General features: G+C 42.7%; 1 protein-coding gene across 2 annotated transcripts in view; it reads right to left on the bottom strand.

Annotated features, from left to right (window-relative positions):
• The window catches only part of LOC129697127 (kelch-like protein 29), a 388,072-nt gene that overhangs the window by 141,076 nt on the left and 227,201 nt on the right, over positions 1–19,795 (bottom strand). For both annotated transcript variants that reach the window (XM_055635374.1, XM_055635375.1), the window contains exon 3: positions 16,316–16,463. In XM_055635374.1, the coding sequence (XP_055491349.1) occupies positions 16,316–16,463 (148 nt within the window). The remainder of the gene's footprint in view (positions 1–16,315; positions 16,464–19,795) is intronic.

Consider the following 19,795-nt stretch of genomic DNA (forward strand, 5'->3'; position numbering starts at 1 on the left):
CTAATAAAGTGTATATCCAGACCCTGCTCTGACTAATGAGGCTTCCCAGCGCTCAGCTTTCTGCCCTCTTGCCACACTAATTCTGCTAACAGAATCCCAGACATGGTCTTCCACTGGGGGATTGGATCCCAAATGCACAGCAAGACCCAGTAAGTCACCTGATGTGCTTGAGCACAATGCACTCCCTAAATGGCTTTTAACTACGCTGTCCCCGTTCACAGGCTGCCAAAGCCACTGCTGAGATTAAAGAATTAAAAGCAATAACAAAACAATTAAAATTGCTAGTAGATTAAGAAATAACTGGTTAAAAGCACTCAAGTGTTTAAAAAAAATAATCAATCAATTCTTTATTTCGAACAGAATAAAAAATAAAAAGCAAGTAGGAAACAGCATACAAAAAAAACAAAAGAAGAATATTTATAAAGTGTCATAAACAATATTTATAAATAAATGAACCATATGTGTCCGAAAAGGAGCAGGAAGAAGCCAAAGCTTATTAATTCCCACCCCGTATTCAACTGCTCATAATTATCTTATACAAATTTAGCAGCTATAAACACCTATTTCCATGTATACACCAAATTATTTACATTTATACACCAATCAAATATTTACAGCCATACAAAACCCTCATGTACTGTACATTATCTCTTAGTCATATATACAACCCATCACCCTATAATCACCCTTCCCAATACAATCAGTATAACAAACATCCCACTCAAAATCACCTATCCTCATCCCAATATCCTTTTATAAAAGTGTTGTTGTACATCTTTTTAAACTGAATTATGTTTGTGCTAAGTTTTATCTCCTGTTCCAGACCACTCCACAAATTCACACCACAGATTGCTATGCACATACTTTTAATTGTTCTGACATTGAGTTTTTTTTAATTACGTTCCCATCCCAAATTATACCCACCCTGTCTTTCCGTAAACAGTTTTTGTATGTTTCCTGGAAGTAAATTATTTCTTGCTTTGTACATGATTTGTGCAGTCTTAAATTTAACCAGTTCAGTGAATTTACTGTAGCCTCTCGAGTAGCATTGCATTTAATGCCATTTAAGGCTTTGAAAATTATTGGACCTATCTCTCTCCTTAAATGGATTAAATTTACTGAATTAATCAAATAAATTATATTTACTAAAAGCAAAACACAAAGTGCTGGAGTAACTCAGAGGACCAGGTAACATCTCTAGAGGGTATCGATAGGCACTGTTACCACTGTTACCCTTCTTCAGACTGATTGTAGTAGGAGGGAGAAAGTGGTGGTGGGACAAAGCCTGACAAGTGATAGGTGGATACAGGTGAAAGGGGTTGTTGATTGGCAGATGGGTGGACAAAGGCCAGAGGTAAAAAGGAGACAATAGTCTATTTATTATTCCCCCAGCAGCTATAACTTTCTACTCAATTTAATGGGCATACAGTTCTTGTGTCAGATTTATCCTGATGCAGGTTCAGTGGCAGATCTCCCTGACTGAGAACTGGAATTCTGAGGAAATTCGTCTGCTCTTTTGGAGTTGTTTGCCAGTGCAACACAGGTGATTAGGGCTGCCATTTACCTTAAGCAACCTGATGCATTTCAACTAGCATCTGTGCGTCTTCATTTTCACCAGGTTAAGTGTTGAAAAACCTAACAAGTTCAAAGCAAATTTATGTACTTTAAAGTGAGAGATATGTCCAATAATTTTCAAAGCATTAAATGGCATACAATACAATGATAGAAACATAGAAACATAGAAATTAGGTGCAGTAGTAGGCCATTCGGCCCTTCGAGCCTGCACCGCCATTTAATATGATCATGGCTGATCATCCAACTCTGTATCCCGTACCTGCCTTCTCTCCATACCCCCTGATCCCCTTAGCCACAAGGGCCACATCTAACTCCCTCTTAAATATAGCAAATGAACTGGCCTCAACTACCTTCTGTGGCAGAGAGTTCCAGAGAGATGGAACTCTCTGCCACAGAGGGTAGTTGATGCTCGATACTCGATGCTATGATACTCGAGAGGCGACAGTAAATGCAATCGGTGACATGAAGAAATAGCCAAACCAGCAGGTCCCATGGTCATTCTACAGTCTCTACTTAGTTATAGGATATCAGGCGAAGAGTAGGGATCTTGCACAAAACTACATCTAATTCATCTTTCAATTCTGCTTTTGGGGTGAAGACTGACGAGGTAAAGAGAGCCAATAACTTTGTGTATGAGAGAATACAGTTATATATATATATATATATATATATATATATATATATATATGCCACTGAAATACTCATTTAAAAGGAAATGGACCACTTTAAAATAAAATGGGAATGAAATTTGTTTGCCAGCACATGTGCTAAATACATATTGCCATCACGGCATGTAGGACCATTTCTGAAATTGGTTCTGGAATTGAACCTTGTATGCAATGCAGGTTTCATAAATTAACTCCATCACCGAATATAAAATGAATCAAAACCTTGCTATTCACAACCTATTGGGGCATTCAGATCTATTGCCTCGGGGAAATATCAAATGTATCTGGCTTCAGCAATAGCAGAGGTTAACATTTGACATCTGACTGGGATGTGAAATTGCTTGGAATGTTGTGGATGATACTCAAACATTAATTTATTTAAGAATGCAATATCTTCCTACAATATTTAATTAAAGCCAGCATTCTACAGAAGATATAATTTTTCACATCATTATCCTGGTTACACAACACTGGATGAACACAATGGATCTTCTTTAATTAAATTTGGAAATAGGATATGCTGCAATTTTTATTGCTGCAGCATGCATGTTGTCTGCTCTCCATTCATTCCACGCTCTCTCCAGTGACTCCTTGAGTGCCAGTATTTCACATTAAATACATTTTAAACACAATCCACTCTACAAAAGTGAACATGATCTGGTTTACATCTCTGCAACGATCTGCTAATCCTTTACTGTGTACTTTTGATCCACAGTATCAAATCCTCACCAACGCTGGCAAACATTCACTTGTATACAGTGCCCACAGGAAGACTGTTGGGAGAGGACAGGAATGAGTTTAAGATCCTATTTAATTTAATGGACCGTGTATGAAGAAACTGCAAATGCTGGTTGAAACCAAAGATAGACACAAAATGCTGGAGTAACTCAGCGAGACAGGCAGCATCTCTGGAGAGGAAAGGGTGACTTTTTGGGTCGAGACCCTTCTTCAGACCAAAGATCCTATAGCAGAGCAGGATCTTTGCTTCAGACTGACATCAGGGGGGAGGGAACTAGATAAATAAGGAAGTGTGAAGGTGTGGAAACAGGGCAAACTGAATGGAGATCAAAGAAAATGTAAAATAGATCATTGTTAGCTGGTAACAACAAAGCAGAGATAAAATGTAGTCAGACTCAGTAAGACTGGTTGGAGAACTGGGAAGGGGGAGGGATGGAAAGGGAGGGAAAACAAGGGTTACTTGAAGGTTAATTTAATGGATTTCCTCCCTGTCTTCGATCCCACATTTGAACAAAGTTTGTCCACTTGCAGCTGTGCCGTAGACCTCAGGGAGCGACATTCAGACTCACTGAGGAGCATACAGGAGGCACTCAGTACTACAAAGTATTGTAGATTGGAGTTTCAGTAAGGCGGTCACATCTTTGATTCAGCCAGATAGATGGGGGAGTGCCAGGAGGGATGAATGGGCAGTGCAGGAGTCCTCTGTGGCTATTCCTCTCTCAAACAGGTATGCCACTTTGGAGACCGTTTGGTGATAGGGCGGAATGGGATTGGAAGGCCTCTCATGGGATAGCAGCAGCAGCTGCAGCTAAATTAGTAGGCACCTTGGCTGGCACTGTTGTGCAGCAAGGAAGGTCAAAATCTGGGATAGATTTAGTGATAGGGAACTCTTTTAATCTGTGGAACAGGCAGGCATTTCTGTGGCTGTGATTTCAGGATGGCCTGTTGCCTCCCTGGTGCCTGAATCAAGGGTGTCGGTCAACAGGTGTATGACATTCTGAAAGGGAAGGATGCGCAGCAAGAGATTGTGGATCGGCAGAAAGAGAAATTAGGTAGTGCATATGAGATTTAAAGAGTTGGGAAGAAAGTAAAAACTCAGAACCTCCAGAGTTATAATCCTGAGATTACTGCTGGCGCCATGTGCTAGCGAGACCAGATATAGAAAAATAATACAGTTGAATGCATGGCTAAAAAAACTGCAGTAGGAGGGAGGGCTTCAGATACCTAGATCATTGGGAACTCTTCCAGGGCAAGTTGGACGGGGTGAGGGGGACCAATAACCTTGCAGGGATATTTGATACTTAGGAGTGTTTAAACTAGTGTGGTGTGAAGGTAAGTAGTTGAGAAGGTAACAATTAAGTCAAAAGTCTAAAATCAAAAACAAGCAAGGTCAAGTTAATGAATAAGGCAGGAATGTTAGTCTGCAGCGTATTTATTTAAATGCAAGGAGTTCAATGGGTAAAAGAGTTGAGTTTAAAGCCTGGATTAGTATATGGAATTACAGAAACTTGGTTAAGAGAAGGGCAGGACAGGCAGCTCATCATTCCAGTGTACAGATGTACCAGAAAGGGATGTAAAAGAGAAGGAGAGTTGCATCACCAATTAGGGAGAATGTAACGGTTGCCTCAAGAGAGGACATGCTAAAAGTAGATAGCCTCGAAATACTTATAAGGACTTACAGCAGCACTTATCTGTAGAAACAAGGAACTGTAGATGCTGGTTTTCAAAAAAAGACATCTTCAGACTTAAGAAAGGTCCTGACCCTCGAAACATCACCTGCCCATGTTCTCCTGACCTGCTGCTGAGTTACTCCAGCACTTAGTGCCTTTTTTTTTAACAGCACACCTGTTCTTCTGTCACATTGCTGAGTTCTTGTTATGTCTTGCATTTTCTCACAAATGTGTATTTTGTAAATTCCAATCAGGCATCCCTAAACTGTATGCAAGCATTGCTTCTATGTGAAATGGAGGTACTTCAGAATATTTCAGTCATTGTTTTTCTTGGATCGATTTCTGGAGATTACAGTCAATAACTACTGGGGATTGTGCAAACAAAAAGCTTCCTATTAAGTGCATGTTTTGACTAAGAAGTAGCTCAGGGTCATCAAAAGGCAGGGTTCCAACTAACAATATAATTTTCCATTTCTTCCTTCAGTGTCTGAAGATTAGGACTGACTTGTCTGCTTTGCTTTGGTTATCCCTTAGTACTATTCAATTCTACACCAAGCTATTTGTCGTAAGTCAAGTTTACTTGCCCAAGATTAAACATAATATTCAAGTACAATCGTAAAGTTTGTGGTTGATCTTCCTTGATTTTAAAATAATTATGGAGATGTTAAACTGATATTTTTGCAGCAAAATATGTTTTCTCCACTTTCTCTGCTTTTGACCAGATATTGCAGATATATCACTAATAAAATAAAGATTCTAATCATGAGCACATATTTGTGTAGGATTCACTTTATCTCTTCTCAGTTTTTTGAATTGTAAAATCATACAAATTTATGGCATAGATGGTGTTGGCCATTCAGCCCACTATATCTGTGTTGGCCAAAGAAGAGTGTGGTTGTGGTGGGGGGGGCAGCGGCATGTTGCGTCACACACACTAACTACCACCCCGCACACAAGTTAACTACTCTCCTTGATATTATATTAACATTATTAATTTGCTCCTTTAACCCCATAACTGCCCTTTCCACTGACGCCTAGCCCCCAACTCACAGGCGCATTAAGAGAGGGGGGGGGGGGGGGGGGGTGAGGGTAGAGAGTGAGGGCAGAGAGAGAATGTGGAGAGACAGAGAGAGAGGGCAGAGACAGAAGGGCAAGAGACAGTGGGAGAGGGGGGTGGAGGGAGGTGGAGGGGAAGCGGAGAGGGTGGGTGGGTGAGGGGTGCAGGGTGGTGGGTGAGGAGGGGAGAGAGAGATGGGGAGAGAGTGGTGAGGGGGAGATGGGAGAGAGTGGGGGGGGGGAGAGGGGAGGGGGGAAGGGAGAGAGGTGGATGAGGATGGGGGACGGGAGGAGAGTGGGGAGGTGAGAGTGAGGAAAGGGGTGGGGGAGAGGGGGGGAGGGGGGAAGGGTAGAGGAGAGGAGGAGGGGAGTGGTGGAGAGAGAGTGGTGGAGAGAGAGGAGATGGAGAGTGGAGGGAGAGTGAGGAGGGGGGGGAGATAGAGGAAGGGGAGAGAGAGAGGGGGAAGGGGGAGAGGGAGAGAAGGGGGAGAGCGAGAGAAAGGAGAGGGAGAGAGGGAGAGAGGAAGGGGGGGAGAGAAGGGTGGAGAGAGAGAAGGGGGGGGGGGGGGGTGGGGGAAAGGCACGGGGGTGGAAGGGAGGGAGGGAGGGAGGGGGAGCGATCTCCCCACCCCTGTCCCATTGTGATATCATATGTAAATGAGATCCATTGTGATTGTACATCTGTGAGATGGAACTGTGACTCATGCAGCAGTTTGATTTTTAAAATTTACCACGTTCCCCCCTTCCAATCTCCACACCTCCTCCCCTCCCATTGTGATTTCATATATGTAAATGAGATCCCCCTTGTGATTGGGACCTCTGTGAGGTGGCACCCCCCTCCCCCAGCAGTTTGATCCCCCCTCCTTCCCCCCCTCCCCCCTCCCCCCCCCTCTCACCCCCCTCCCCCCTTCCCCCTCCCCCCCCCCCACCCGTCCGCACCCCCCCACGCCTCCCCCCCCCCCCCCCCCCCCACCCCCCCCTCCCCCCCCCCCCTCCTCCCCCCTCCTCCCTCCTCCCCCCTCCCTCCCTCCCCCCACACACACACACACACAGCGGGTCCGATCTAAGCTGTCAATGAAGACAGCAATTTTTTATTTTTTAAACTCTCTTTGACATTAAAAGTTAATGTTTATAATTAGTGATGTTACATTACAAATAATTAAATTCATTTCATTGAAAACCAATGGAATCTACAACTTGGCAGGCTGGGGGGCTAGGCTGGGCGGGGCCATAAAGCAGTTGGGCCAGGTGCAAAGGCATTCTGAGGTCAGTGGGCGGGGCCAGGTGAGGCCTGCAGGCTGGCTGCAGGGGGCAGGGCCGGGCGGGGCCTGGAGGCAGTTGGGCCAGCTGCAAAGGCATTGTGAGATCAGCAGCTGGGCAACCTCAATATTTTTTTAAAATGTCAGTTTGGTGATAAATTTTAGTAAATATCTCTTTTTAATCTCTTCTTAATATCCCTTTTTATAGTAAATCCTCTATAAATCAAATTTATAGAGGATTGGATTTTTTTAAATCATAAGAACATTTTCTACCAGAAGATGTAAAAATGTCACTGTTATTGTAACGTCAGCAGCTGGGCAGTGGTCAGATAAAAAAAAAGGTCAGATTGGTCAACAATTTTAATTAAAAAGTCAGGAAAATAATGTACCAACGGTACAGAGGAGTGGATTTCTAAACTCGCAAGGAAAATCTCTACTGAAATATGTTAATCAAATTCACGTTTTGACGTCTGGTTTTTGAGGAGATACGTTTCACATGCAAAATCACACACACACACACACACACACACACACACACACACACACACGCACACGCATACACACACACACACACACACAGAGTTTTAATAGATACTAGACCAAGTGCAGACCCGTGGTCTGTTTCCGCAATGCGCGGTTGCAAGGGGGGGGGGGCGGCCTGACGTCATCGCGCAATGAGATGCGCAAGGCGTATGCCGTTAAGATGCTGCGTACGACTTCAAGACGCTGCGTACGATGTCAAGACGCTGCACATGACGTCGAGATGCTGCGTACGCCCTCAATGCGCCTGCGGGCCGACAGGCCGTGGACACGTGGGATTTTCGGACAGTGCAAGCCCACTTGGACGGCGAAAAGCAGCGGGGGACCAGCCGATCTGTGCCTTCTGCCAGTGTGACAGAGCCGGGCCGGGGGGGGGGAAGTATTTTATTAAAAATGTGTACATAAAGACAGCAAAATTTAATGAGGATTTGCAAATGTAAAGGTGAAATGGCTGGCAAAATGGAAAAAAGTTTTTACGTGTTGTTTTGGCAGACCAACGAATCAAAGGCCAAAAATCTAATCTGAAAATCTAATCTGACATACACCCACAAACAAACACACACACACACACACACACACACAGTTTTAGAAGTATATAGATATATGATATGATATATGATATGATTAACTATTCCACTTCCACCGACCGGTTAGATCATGCACTTCACATGTTCTCGACTTATTGGCACATAGAGCAAGGAGTTGGAAAATTAAGTGATGTAAAGCCCTTCTAACTCCTCATCATATCTGCATGTTAATCCCCTGCATTTCAGAAACCAAGACTTCAGCCTTGGATTGTCATAAAATGCTGCTCTGACCTGTATGACCATTTTGAAGAAGGGTCTCGACCCAACACATCACCAATTCCTTTTCTCCAGAGATGCTGCCTGACCCACTGAATTACTCCAGTATTTTATGCCTATCTTCGGTGTAAAGCAGCATCTGTAGTTTCTTCCTACACTTCAGCCTTGGACCTCAACATTTAATAAAGTAGTAATTGTTTTTTCTTCCAACAATGTTTATACGTTTAAATGTTCCCTCTTGTATTCCATCTGACACCTTTTTTAACCATGTCCACTTGATATGACACTTGCTTAAATTAATTCTCAAAAGTCAAATATGGAACTGTCCTATCATTATTTAAGGCCCTGTCCCACTTACGTGTCCTTGGCATGCAAATTACGCGACCTCGTCGTCGCGTTAAGGCGCACGGGCATCGTGTGGCCGCGTGGGGCCGGTCCCAATGAGAAGCGCGGAGGGGTATGGAGTTGTGCGCTGTATCGCGCGGCTCTCCGAAATTTTGTAGCGAACAAAATCTTCGCATGCCACTGGCCTGTCGCGTAACTGACGGCCAAAGTGGGACAGGCCCAAGACCCTGGCATGATGCAACATCTCACCTCCAACAGCAGCAGAAGCAGGCAAACGATCGACGAGCTCGGCCTGGGGCTCACGGCCGTTGCGGTCCGGATCTGCCCCCACTTCTGCTCCCAGAGCGGGGCCAAGAAAATTGAAGATAGACACAAAATGCTGGAGTAACTCAGCGGGACCGGCAGCAACTCTGGAGAGAAGCAATGGGTGACGTTTCAGGTCAAGACCCTTCTTTCAGACTGAAGAAGGGTCTCGCCCCGAAACATCACCCATTGTTTCTCTCCAGAGATGCTGCTGGTCCCATTGCGTTACTCCAGCATTTTGTGCCAATCTTCAAATGACGTCACATGCTCCAGATGGCTATGCGGACGCATGAAGTCGCACGGGATGGTCGCGCCTCAAAGTGACCAGGAGGTCGCGTAATTAGCATGCCAAGGACACGTAAGTGGGACAGGGGCTTTAGACAATTCATTATTTTGTTGGATAGAAGTGAAGTAACACCTATTCCTATCAACAAACAGCCAAATAGATACATGCACGTCATTGTTAAGTAGTTTTATACACACACACAACTCAAAGATAATTGGTCATGGTTAATAAATGCACACCTATTACTAGTCACACTTCATGAAGAACTAAAGGATTTGGGCACGAGCTTGAGCAAATGTAAGTGAGACCTTTATGATGGCTGAAGAATGCAAAATGTTTTCTGATTTTTCTCATGGCACAACATGACAGACACTCTAAGGACTGCCTCCCAGCTCCAGAGACTGGTTCGAACCTCAGGTGCTGAAGATTTGCATGTTCTTGCTGTGAACTTCTGGATCTCCCAAGTGATCTGGGTTTCCTCCACATCCTAACAATGTAATAATAAATTAACTGGCTACTGCAGATTACTCTTTAGTATTGCTTAATGTAAAATGAATCATGTTAATGGACGTGAGAGAGAATATGTTGCAGGAGTACATAAGAAATGAGAAAGTGAAAATTACTAATGGCTTTGTTCACTTGGGAGTTTGCATGGATCTTATCAGGCAAATGGGTTTTTTCTGTCATTGTAAGTATAAAAACCCTCCATGCCATGAAGTCTCAAATCCGTCATTATAAAGAGAGAAAACGTCATTGTAACAAGGTCTGCAAAACTTCATGTTTGACTGTTCATATAACGATTCAAACTTTCTAGTCAAACACGTGGTGCTGACTGCTATGTAATTTGTCCTTAAAACGTTTAGCAACTTAATCTCTGTGCTGTGAGTTGCCCTTTTCCAATATTAGTTACTGTCAAGAATCGCTCAAGTAGATCCCCAATGTTGAGCATTAAATACATCACCATGGTGTCTGAGCAGCAAATCCCATTAAGATGTCTTTATACATATTAAACCAGGAGTCAAAAAACAACTTTTAACAAACAGTTTCCATCACGCTGAATCACTTTCCAGCACTGAAGGTTGCCTGTCAATAATAGCTATTTCGAAGGAACTCTTAGAACTATTGATCTTTATTAGACCCAACGCTACTGGCACAACTCGAGTATAAACAGAACATTGAACGTGGCAGTCAGAGTGGGGGAAGGTGGGAGAATGTTCCAGGTGCAGATGAAACTCTCCCCCACTCCCACAGCAAACGTCAAACTAACACTCAATCACTTGAGAACAAGCGTGAAGAGTTTAGAACAAGGACTCTGTTTCAAAGGGAGATAATGACAACTGTAATCTTGTTTCACTGAAACATGGCTCCTGCCTGACTCAGCTGACCCAAAGCAACAATTTGAGGGTTGCTCCATTTATTGTATAAACCACATTAAATCCTCTGGCAAGGAGAGTGGCAGCAGCAGCTGTTTTTTTAGTCAATGCTTCATTGTGACCTAGATGGGACGGTCCCAGCTCAATTCTTCTCTGCAGACGTGGAATACCTGTTCATAAAACATCAACCCTTTTACCAGGTGAGGGAATTAACCTCTGCCATCTCGTCTGCCTGCGTTTACTTTCTCAAGAGAGTCGTCAACTCTCTTGAGGCAGTGAACCCTGATGCCATTTCATCTTCACAGATAATTTCATGAAGGAATGCACTCCTCAAATACCAACAACATGCCTCTTGTTCTACATGGTGCATTAACATTCTTGATCACTGATACACCATTGTCAAGTATCTCTATTGCACCATCCTTCCCCCTCATTTCAACTTTTTTTCAACAAAGAGTGTGTATAGAATAAGCTACCAGAGGAGGTAGTTGAGGTAGGTACTATCACAATGTTTAAAAAAACATTTGGGCCAGTACAAGGATAGGATAGGTTTTGAAGGGAATATGCCAAACGCAAGCAGGTGGGACTCGTGTTGATGGAGCGTTTTGGTCAGCCAGTTAGGCCGAAGGGCCTGTTTCCATGCTGTATGACTATGACTCCATATTCTGACCTATAAACGCTACTATAGCCACCAAGTCTAAGAAGGTTGCTGACCGGAAGTGTCACATATCCATGTCTTCCAGAGATGTTGCTAACGCTCTGAATTATTCCAGCACTTTGTGTTCAATGCAAAATACCAACATCTGCAGTTTCTTTTGTCTCTAATAAGAAAGTTAGTTCAGCTCAACAATACAAAAGAAACAGCTGAACATATCTAGGGATAGCAATTTAGCAGTTGGTAGAGTTTCCAGTTTAAAGGAGTGATCATGTTGTGAGCACCATTGTCTGCAGATGTTTACAGTCTTCGGCTAAATTATTGTGTACGTGACTGTAGAAATAGTTATGGTAGAATGACATAAATCTCTTAAGCTCCGTTATATTTGGCCTTATTTGTTCTCTTCTCAAACAGCATGAACGGTAGCAATGAAACTAATCTCTGACACTCAAAATGGAAAGGTTGCATGAAAAACAAATACGCGGTAGAGCTTCTGATGGACAAGATCTATTTGTAGACTTTAATACTCATTTAGTGATGCTCAGAACAAAAGTTAGACAGCAGGAATTTTACTTGATTCCCCCTTTTTTTTGAAAAACTGTGTTGCTGTATCAATGGGGTACAACATGTATAACTGTGCCTACATTACAGAGCTGAGCTGCTGTATATTCTACTTGGGTAGCATATGTTCAATTCCAATGTTATATATTCTAATTTCAGATAATTTACACCTTACAATGTACACTGTAATTTGCATCTTCTCCCTCATGTCCATCCAGGTTGTTCCTCCATTTATTTATCTTCCCCAGTCTTTCTCCCTTCAACTACTTGGTTCCACTTGCCAATTATCTGGTTTATCCCATCACGTCTTCTGCGTGCAAACTACGTTTCTGACAGCTTTTCTGACTTGGGAATTAATTGGGTTACACAAATTTCACAGCAACATAACCTTGCCATAACATATAACATATAACAATTACAGCACGGAAACCTGGGAATTAACCTGGGAATTAACTGAATTATCACTGTAATTGATTTTGTCATTCATTAATTCCATGGGTCAGACTTGCACAATCAGCTATCATTCATTACCAGGCCTTTGAAAAACCTATTTAGTTGGGCACCAGTTTTATTCTTGTGTGAAATTAGATTTCAAATTATGCTTTGGAACACATGAGGAACTATAGGGGAGACAATCAATATATATGTATCCTGTGTTCCAGGTGTGTACTCCTGTATATCGGCAAGTCCAAGCGCAGACTGGGTGATCGTTACACTGAATACTTTTGCTCAGTCTGCCTTGGCCTATGCGGTTTCCTGGTTGCCAAACATTTTAACTCCGCTTCCCATTCCTGACCTTTCTGTCTGGGCCTCCTCCTGTGTCAGAGTGAGGCCAAATGCCAATTGGAGGAACAGCGCCTCATATTTTGCTTAGGCAGCCTATAACCTAGCAGTATGAATATTAATCTCTCTATTTACGTAACCCTTGCATTCCCTCTCTCTCCATTATTCCCCCACCCTAGTCATTCTACTGGTTTCACTGTCATTTGTTTAGTTTACTCTTTGTATCTACTCGTTATCACCTTTTCCAAGCCAACAATGGGCCATTGTGGGCTCCACTTTTCCTTGATCATCGTTGCTGGCTTTGATTTGTTCTTTTCATACCTTTCATTCATTTTTATTTCATACCTTTTCATATCTCTAGTTTCCCTCTCCCCTGACTGTCAGTGTGAAGAAGGGTCTCGACCCGATATGTCACCTATTCCTTTTCTCCAGAGATGCTGCCTGACCCGCTGAGTTACTCCAGCATTGTGTGTCTATCTTCGTGCAAACCAACATCAGCAGTTTCTTCATACATGATCCATTAAATTAAATAGGATCTTAACCTCATTCCTGTCCATTCCTGTGGGCACAATATACAAGTGAATGATTGCCAGCATTGGTGAGGATTTGATACTGTGGATATATATCAGTTTTTTTCATCAAATGGGTAGCATACTCCCTGGGAGGTGAAGAGATGCTGAACTGAAATTCAGCATTGGCCTCACTAAACTGAATTGGGGGAATTGTGGATTCAAGCTGGGCATCCTGATAAAGTTTGTTTGTCAGACCTGAAAATGTGGCTGGGTCTGGCACCAGTCTGGCTTGTTCCCGGAGTCAAGAGCCTTACAGTTGTTGTTAGGAATTCATTAAAACGGCACAGCTCACAAATTTTTATGGCCTTTCCATTTCAAGCTGTGAATATTGTAATAGTATTGCCTTTTACAAGGTACTACGGGAGAGAATCGATAGGAACCCCCAAGTATCTTCGTGATTCTGCATTTTCATTGTTCCCATGCCTGCTTTGTGGAAATCTTAAGGGCCTGTCCCACTTGGCCATCATTTGCGTGCCATTTACGTGACCTGGTAGCGCGTGGCTAGTGCGGGACGGGCGCATGGAGTGGCGTGGTGGAATGTGGAGTTGCGCACGGTATCGCGCAGCCGGAAGGATTTCGTGCTGCACAAAATCTTTGCGCGCCACCGGCCTGTCGCGTAAATGACGGCCAAGTGGGACAGGGTGATGTTTCAGGTCGAATGGGTAACGTTTCGGGTCGAGACCCTACTTCAGACTGAAACATTATCCATTCCTTCTCTCCAGAGATGGTACCGGTCCCGCTGAGTTACTCCTGCATTTTGTGTCTATCTTCAATTTAAACCAGTATTTGCAGTTCCTTCCCACAGATTAATTTGGTCTACAGCTTGCTACTATTCATTGACCTCTTTTTTTGAATAGGGGAATTACATCTGCAGTTTTCCCATTTGCTAGCACCACTCAAGAAACTGGAACATTTGAGAAAATCACCATAAATATCATAAACTGGGTAAATATCATAAACTGGGTATTCAAATGACGTCACGCGCTCCAGATGGCTGTGCGGACGCATGATGACGCGCGCGACAGTCACTACTGGCCTGTCGTGTAAATGACGGCCAAGTGGGACAGGCCTTATAGGGAGCTAAAAGGAACCCCTTACAATACTGTGACTTTACAGATCAGATTGAATGCAAGAGGCCACCAATTAAAATTTGCCGTGCTAAAGCCATTTTATGACTGATAAACAGGCAAAGCTGTGAATTCCATTTGATATATACTTTTGCAAGTCTTCAGATCAAGTAGTTGGCACAATATTTTGAAGCAGACAGGAAATACTCTTGAAAATAGAAAAATATATGCAATGATTAAATTTTCCAGGCTCCTGTGCCCTATGCAAAAAAAAATGTGAGCCTTGCTGTTCACATACTGCTTACTGCCCTTAGTTTACTTTAGTTTATTATTGTCATGTGTGAAAAGTTGTTTTTGTTGTGTGCTAGCTACCCAGTCAGTGAAAAGAGTATACAATCAAGTTGTCCACAGTGTACAGATACATGATAAAGGGTCTAACATTTAGTGCAAGGTAAAGCTCAGTAAATTCTGACTGAAGATAGTTCGAACATCACCAATGAGGTAGATGGAGGGTCAGGATAACTCTCTAGTTAGTGAGAGGAGGGGTCAGTCACCTGATAACAGTTAAGGCGAATGCAGCATTGACTCTATTTCAACAAATTTATTAGCTACAAAACACTTAAAATCTGGTATTTTTAGTTTGCACATGGAGACCAATGTAGATATCCTAAATGCTGCCTCCATATAACCATATAACAATTACAGCACAGAAACAGGCCATCTCGGCCCTTCTAGTCCGTGCCGAACATGTATTCTCCCCTAGTCCCATCTACCTGCACTCAGACCATAACCCTCCTTTCCCGTCCATATAACTATCCAATTTATTTTTAAATGATAAAATCGAACATGCCTCCACCACCTTCACTGGAAGCTCATTCCACACAGCTACCATTCTCTGAGTAAAGAAGTTCCCCCTCATGTTACCCCTAAACTTCTGTCCCTTAATTCTCAAGTCATGTTCTCTTGTTTGAATCTTCCCTACTCTCAGTGGGAAAAGCTTATCCACGACAACTCTGTCTATCCCTCTCATCATTTTAAAGACCTCTATCAAGTCCCCCCTTAACCTTCTGCGCTCCAAAGAATAAAGACCTAACTTGTTCAACCTTTCTCTGTAACTTAGGCGACCAAAATTGTAAATCTCCTCTGTACTATCTCCATTTTGTTGACATCCTCACCAATGCCGACCAAAATTGTACAATTTTAACATTACATCCCAACTTCTATACTCAATGCTCTGATTTATAAAGGCCAGCACACCAAAAGCTTTCTTTACCACCTCGTTCAAGAACATTAATTTCAACAGTGGAGCAGTCAACAAGATTCGAACTTAATCACAGCTATTTATCACACTGTTCTTTGCATGAACTGCAACTTGAAAAAGAACTTCACCATATCTTGCACTCACCTAGCTTCTTATGCTCTCCTGCCCTGATCAACCTCATTACCTACCTGCTTCCCAATTCCCTATCAAATCCTCAAAGATCCCCAAGCTCAATTAATGCAAACATATAATAGTAATCATTTTGAATTTCAGTTGCCATTTATACCAAGGCCAATTTCTAGCATGGTTCTTTTAAAAAACTAACACAAATTATTGTATTAACTCAATTTCTATAGAACAAAATGTTGCCTTAAAATTGGTAATTAGGATGATATCCAGTGATCTCCCACCCACCCCATGAAATAAAGTAAAGTGCAAGAGAATTTCAGCTAGGAATCACTGGATGAATAAATAAACAAATCACTTTGGGTGACGATCATTGGGAATCACTCTCACATTAACATTAGCATTATTCGTGTTAGTTGAATTAAAAACTCTCTTTGGGAGTATTCAACACCTATTTTGGACTGGATCAGACACAGCCATTCTTTTTGTTCAGACCGCTTACAGGAATACGCAACACGTATTCACGAGATTTTTGATTAAAAATCTCAGCCAACCGCTCCACTATTTAAACAACTTGGGAGCTACAAAGAACCACTCAACAGTTTCATCAGTAAAAAAGCAAAAGAAGAACTTTACACTTTTTCTTGGGTTCAAGCAAAGAAATAAAAACATACCAGCATTTTCTATTTCCCTCATCTGCTTGGATGGTGGTTCGTCAGTGTCCCAGGGAGTTGACTGATTGATAGGAGTTTGTCCCCATCTCACACTTTTACTTAGCATTTGTCCTTGGGTCTGACTGTTAATCTTAGCAGTGCTTGAAGTCTATATTTAAGAAGGCAAAAATAAAGAGATTTAGACATTATGGCTCCTATAATGCTCCACAATAAACCATCTGACTGGTAGACACTGGAAATAGTTGAGAATATATTACAAATATTAACTCTGTAGATGGTTAAGTTTCCAGTGATTATAACAGTTTTGAATTAATATTTTCATTTATTTTTTCCATACTAGTAAATTGAACGTCACAGTGAATTATGGTAGCTTTTTGGCAAGTTGACTCATCTAGGACTATCGAGTACATTGTGTTCTATGGTTACCTGTTTACATTGTGGTCTCTGGCTTTCTGAAGGCTGCAATATAAAAGCCTCAATTCAACATTTGATTTTGTTTAATATTTCAATTTTTGCTAAGAGAAACATAAAACTGCAAGCCAGTTCTTATGTTGGTTGAAATTCTGTAAAAGTGGAAAAAATGATTTGCCAATTTCCAGAGTACATTTCCTACACTACTAACCCTTGTATGTAATTAACGCAACAGATAGATTCTCAAAGAGTCAGCAAAGTAAAATTGATCGAACTCGGCATGAAATCATAGATGAAGATAGATTTTATTCTTTGTTATAAGTCTTCCGTGTATCAACCAAAAATATTAATAAACGACGACAAATATATTTTTATGCATTTTAACATGGTATAGCACTCAACTTTTTTCAAACTGCGGTTATGTATCATCAAGCAAAGGAAGGAAGTAACAACAGGAAAAATCAACTAACTTTTGTGGAACTTATACTCTTGGTGCCGCAGATCAACTAATAAACAGCAGGAAAATGTTGTGGTGTACGCTGTTTTGTTGGAGGTGCAGAATACAAAGGAAGCATTCAAGATCAATTGGTCACTGAGGTACATTAAATGCTTTATGGCACGAATTAAACTATAAAAGCAGCTAAAACACAGTCATGAGATTTCAATTTGAACAATTTCTGTCAGTCTAAAATAAGAATCAATTTGGGATAAAGGGCAGATTGGGAGTATAGGTTTTATTTACCGAACAAAGATATGGTAATTTCACACAACATCCTACATCATTTTATGACTCAAACAGCTATCCTCTCCTTGACACCACCTAAATTGGAACCATGCAGGGAAATATTTTCAAATTGCCCATCACCACTTTACATTTCTTCTGCCGAATTTTAGATGCTCTGGGAGAAACGTGATGTTGCTTTAAAGAGTAAAGGGCCTGTCCCACTTAGGTGATTTTTCGACGACTGCTGGCGATCCTCACAGTCGTAGCAGGTCGCCGAAAAAGCGGCGACTGGACCCCTCCACGACAATGTCTATGACAAAATACCATCTAGTCGACGTCAAGCTAAGGCAAGCTACCGACAACCGGTGGCCCAATCGTCAAGACTTAGGACGATCACCTTGACTGCACCTACGACAACCTACAACCACACAGTTAACTGAAGTCAACCTACGTCCGCCCAGACAAGCTACGAGAAGCAACGACTCTGTTGGCGACAACTGAAACAACTGAAGACAGACAATTCAGTCACCGGTATCTGTTGCCGGTTGACGTAGGTAGTTGCCAATGGAATTCACCGAAGTCAGCATCCGGCGACAACTAACGTCACCTGGCGCCAACCTGCATCATCCTGGCGACAACCTACAGCACCTACGACAGGAGAAGACAAGCTACGTCAAGCCCACTGTCGCCAAAAAGTTTTGAACATTTCAAAATCCAGTGGCGACCAGAAAAACGTTACGGCTCTTTAGGCGACTTGAGGGGACTACTCACGATCATACAGGCGTCACCCCGCCACGCCACCATGTGAAAACAGCCTAGTCGCCTGAAGTCACCGAAAAAAATCGCCCAAGTGGGACAGGCCCTTTAAGAGTCAAGAGTGTTTCGTTATCATATGTCCCAGATAGAACAATGAAATTCTTACTTGCAGCAGCACAACGGAATATGTAAACATAGTACACTGTAAACAATAATAAATAAGAGAGAAAAAAAAGGTTTAGTGTGTGTATATATACACACACTCACAAAGATAGTCAGATAGGTAAATGACCACTCATAGTCACAGCTTGGCCTTCGCTTTCTCTGCACTTAACAATGAAGTACCTTTAAAACCATTTTATCTCTGTAGAATTGTTTTACGATTTGGTTCTGTTATGATTTCAATCCCAATTCAGCTATGAAGCCACATTTATGGACCTGTCCCACTTATGTTTCCGCCGGTGCTGACTGGTGAATTTGATTGGCATTGAAAAAACGTAAGTAAAAATAAAACAAACACAAACAAATGCAAGCAGTGCACTGCAAATTAATCTCTTTTGGGAGGATGTGGGTGACCCTGACAAGGGACTTATAAGTAAAGTAAAGTATCCTTTATTGCCATTCAGACATTTCAGTGTGAACAAAACTGTATACCTTGCAGTCTTAACATAGAATAAAATAACAAAACACACACTTAACACAGTTTAACATCCACCACAGTGAGTCTACCAGGTATCTCCTCACTGTGATGGAAGACAAAAGTCTTAAAGTCATTGTCTCTCCCCTCCTTGTTCTCCCTTTGCGTTGAGGCAATCCAGGCTTCCGATGTTCGGACCCCGCCGGGTGATGGTAAGTCAAGCGGCCACATCCGAGCTTCGCGAACGGGCTGGTTCAAACTCCACAGCCCGGGGCGGTCGAAGCTGCCGAAGCTGCCACCCTCCAGTCCAGCGGACAAAGCTGTCGTTGTGGGAGCTCCAGAGAACCGGTCACCAAACTGGGCCCGCGGCCGAGTCCACTGGGCCCGCAACCGTAGCCTCCGAGGTTCCGAAGTCGGGTCGCCGCCGCCGCATTGCCACCACAGCCCCGAAGTTGGTAAGTCCTGGCTCTGCCTTCGGAACCTCGAGGTCGGTCCCAGTTGGAGGCCGCCAGCCACGCGATTAGGCCTCAGCGCAGACGGAGACGGAGATGGGGTATACAGCAAGAAAAGGTTGCATCCCCCCGAAGGAGGAGACTAAAAACAGTTTCTCCCACCCCCCCACACACATACACAACTAAAATAAATGAAAGAAACTAAACAACTAGACAAAATAAAACAATCTTGTGGTCTGTAGTGGGCTCTCTTCCTGGAATGGTGAACTTCTGTTTGTGGTGTGTGATGTTTGCTGCTGGTCTTCAGATCATGTCATTCTGTCATGGTACACTGCCTAGTTCAGAGTTGTAGTAAGTGCAGAGATGGTCTCTTTGCACCTTGGCTCTCTTTTTGCCGGTGTTTCCTGGCACTCTCTCCAGTGGCACCAACGGTGCAGCCTGTCCTCCAGTTCTCAATGAGCCTGGTGTGATGTTGCCTGCCTGGTTGTTCACTTGGTCAC

This window comes from Leucoraja erinacea, chromosome 5, assembly GCF_028641065.1.
Source record: "Leucoraja erinacea ecotype New England chromosome 5, Leri_hhj_1, whole genome shotgun sequence".
NCBI lineage: Eukaryota > Metazoa > Chordata > Chondrichthyes > Rajiformes > Rajidae > Leucoraja > Leucoraja erinaceus.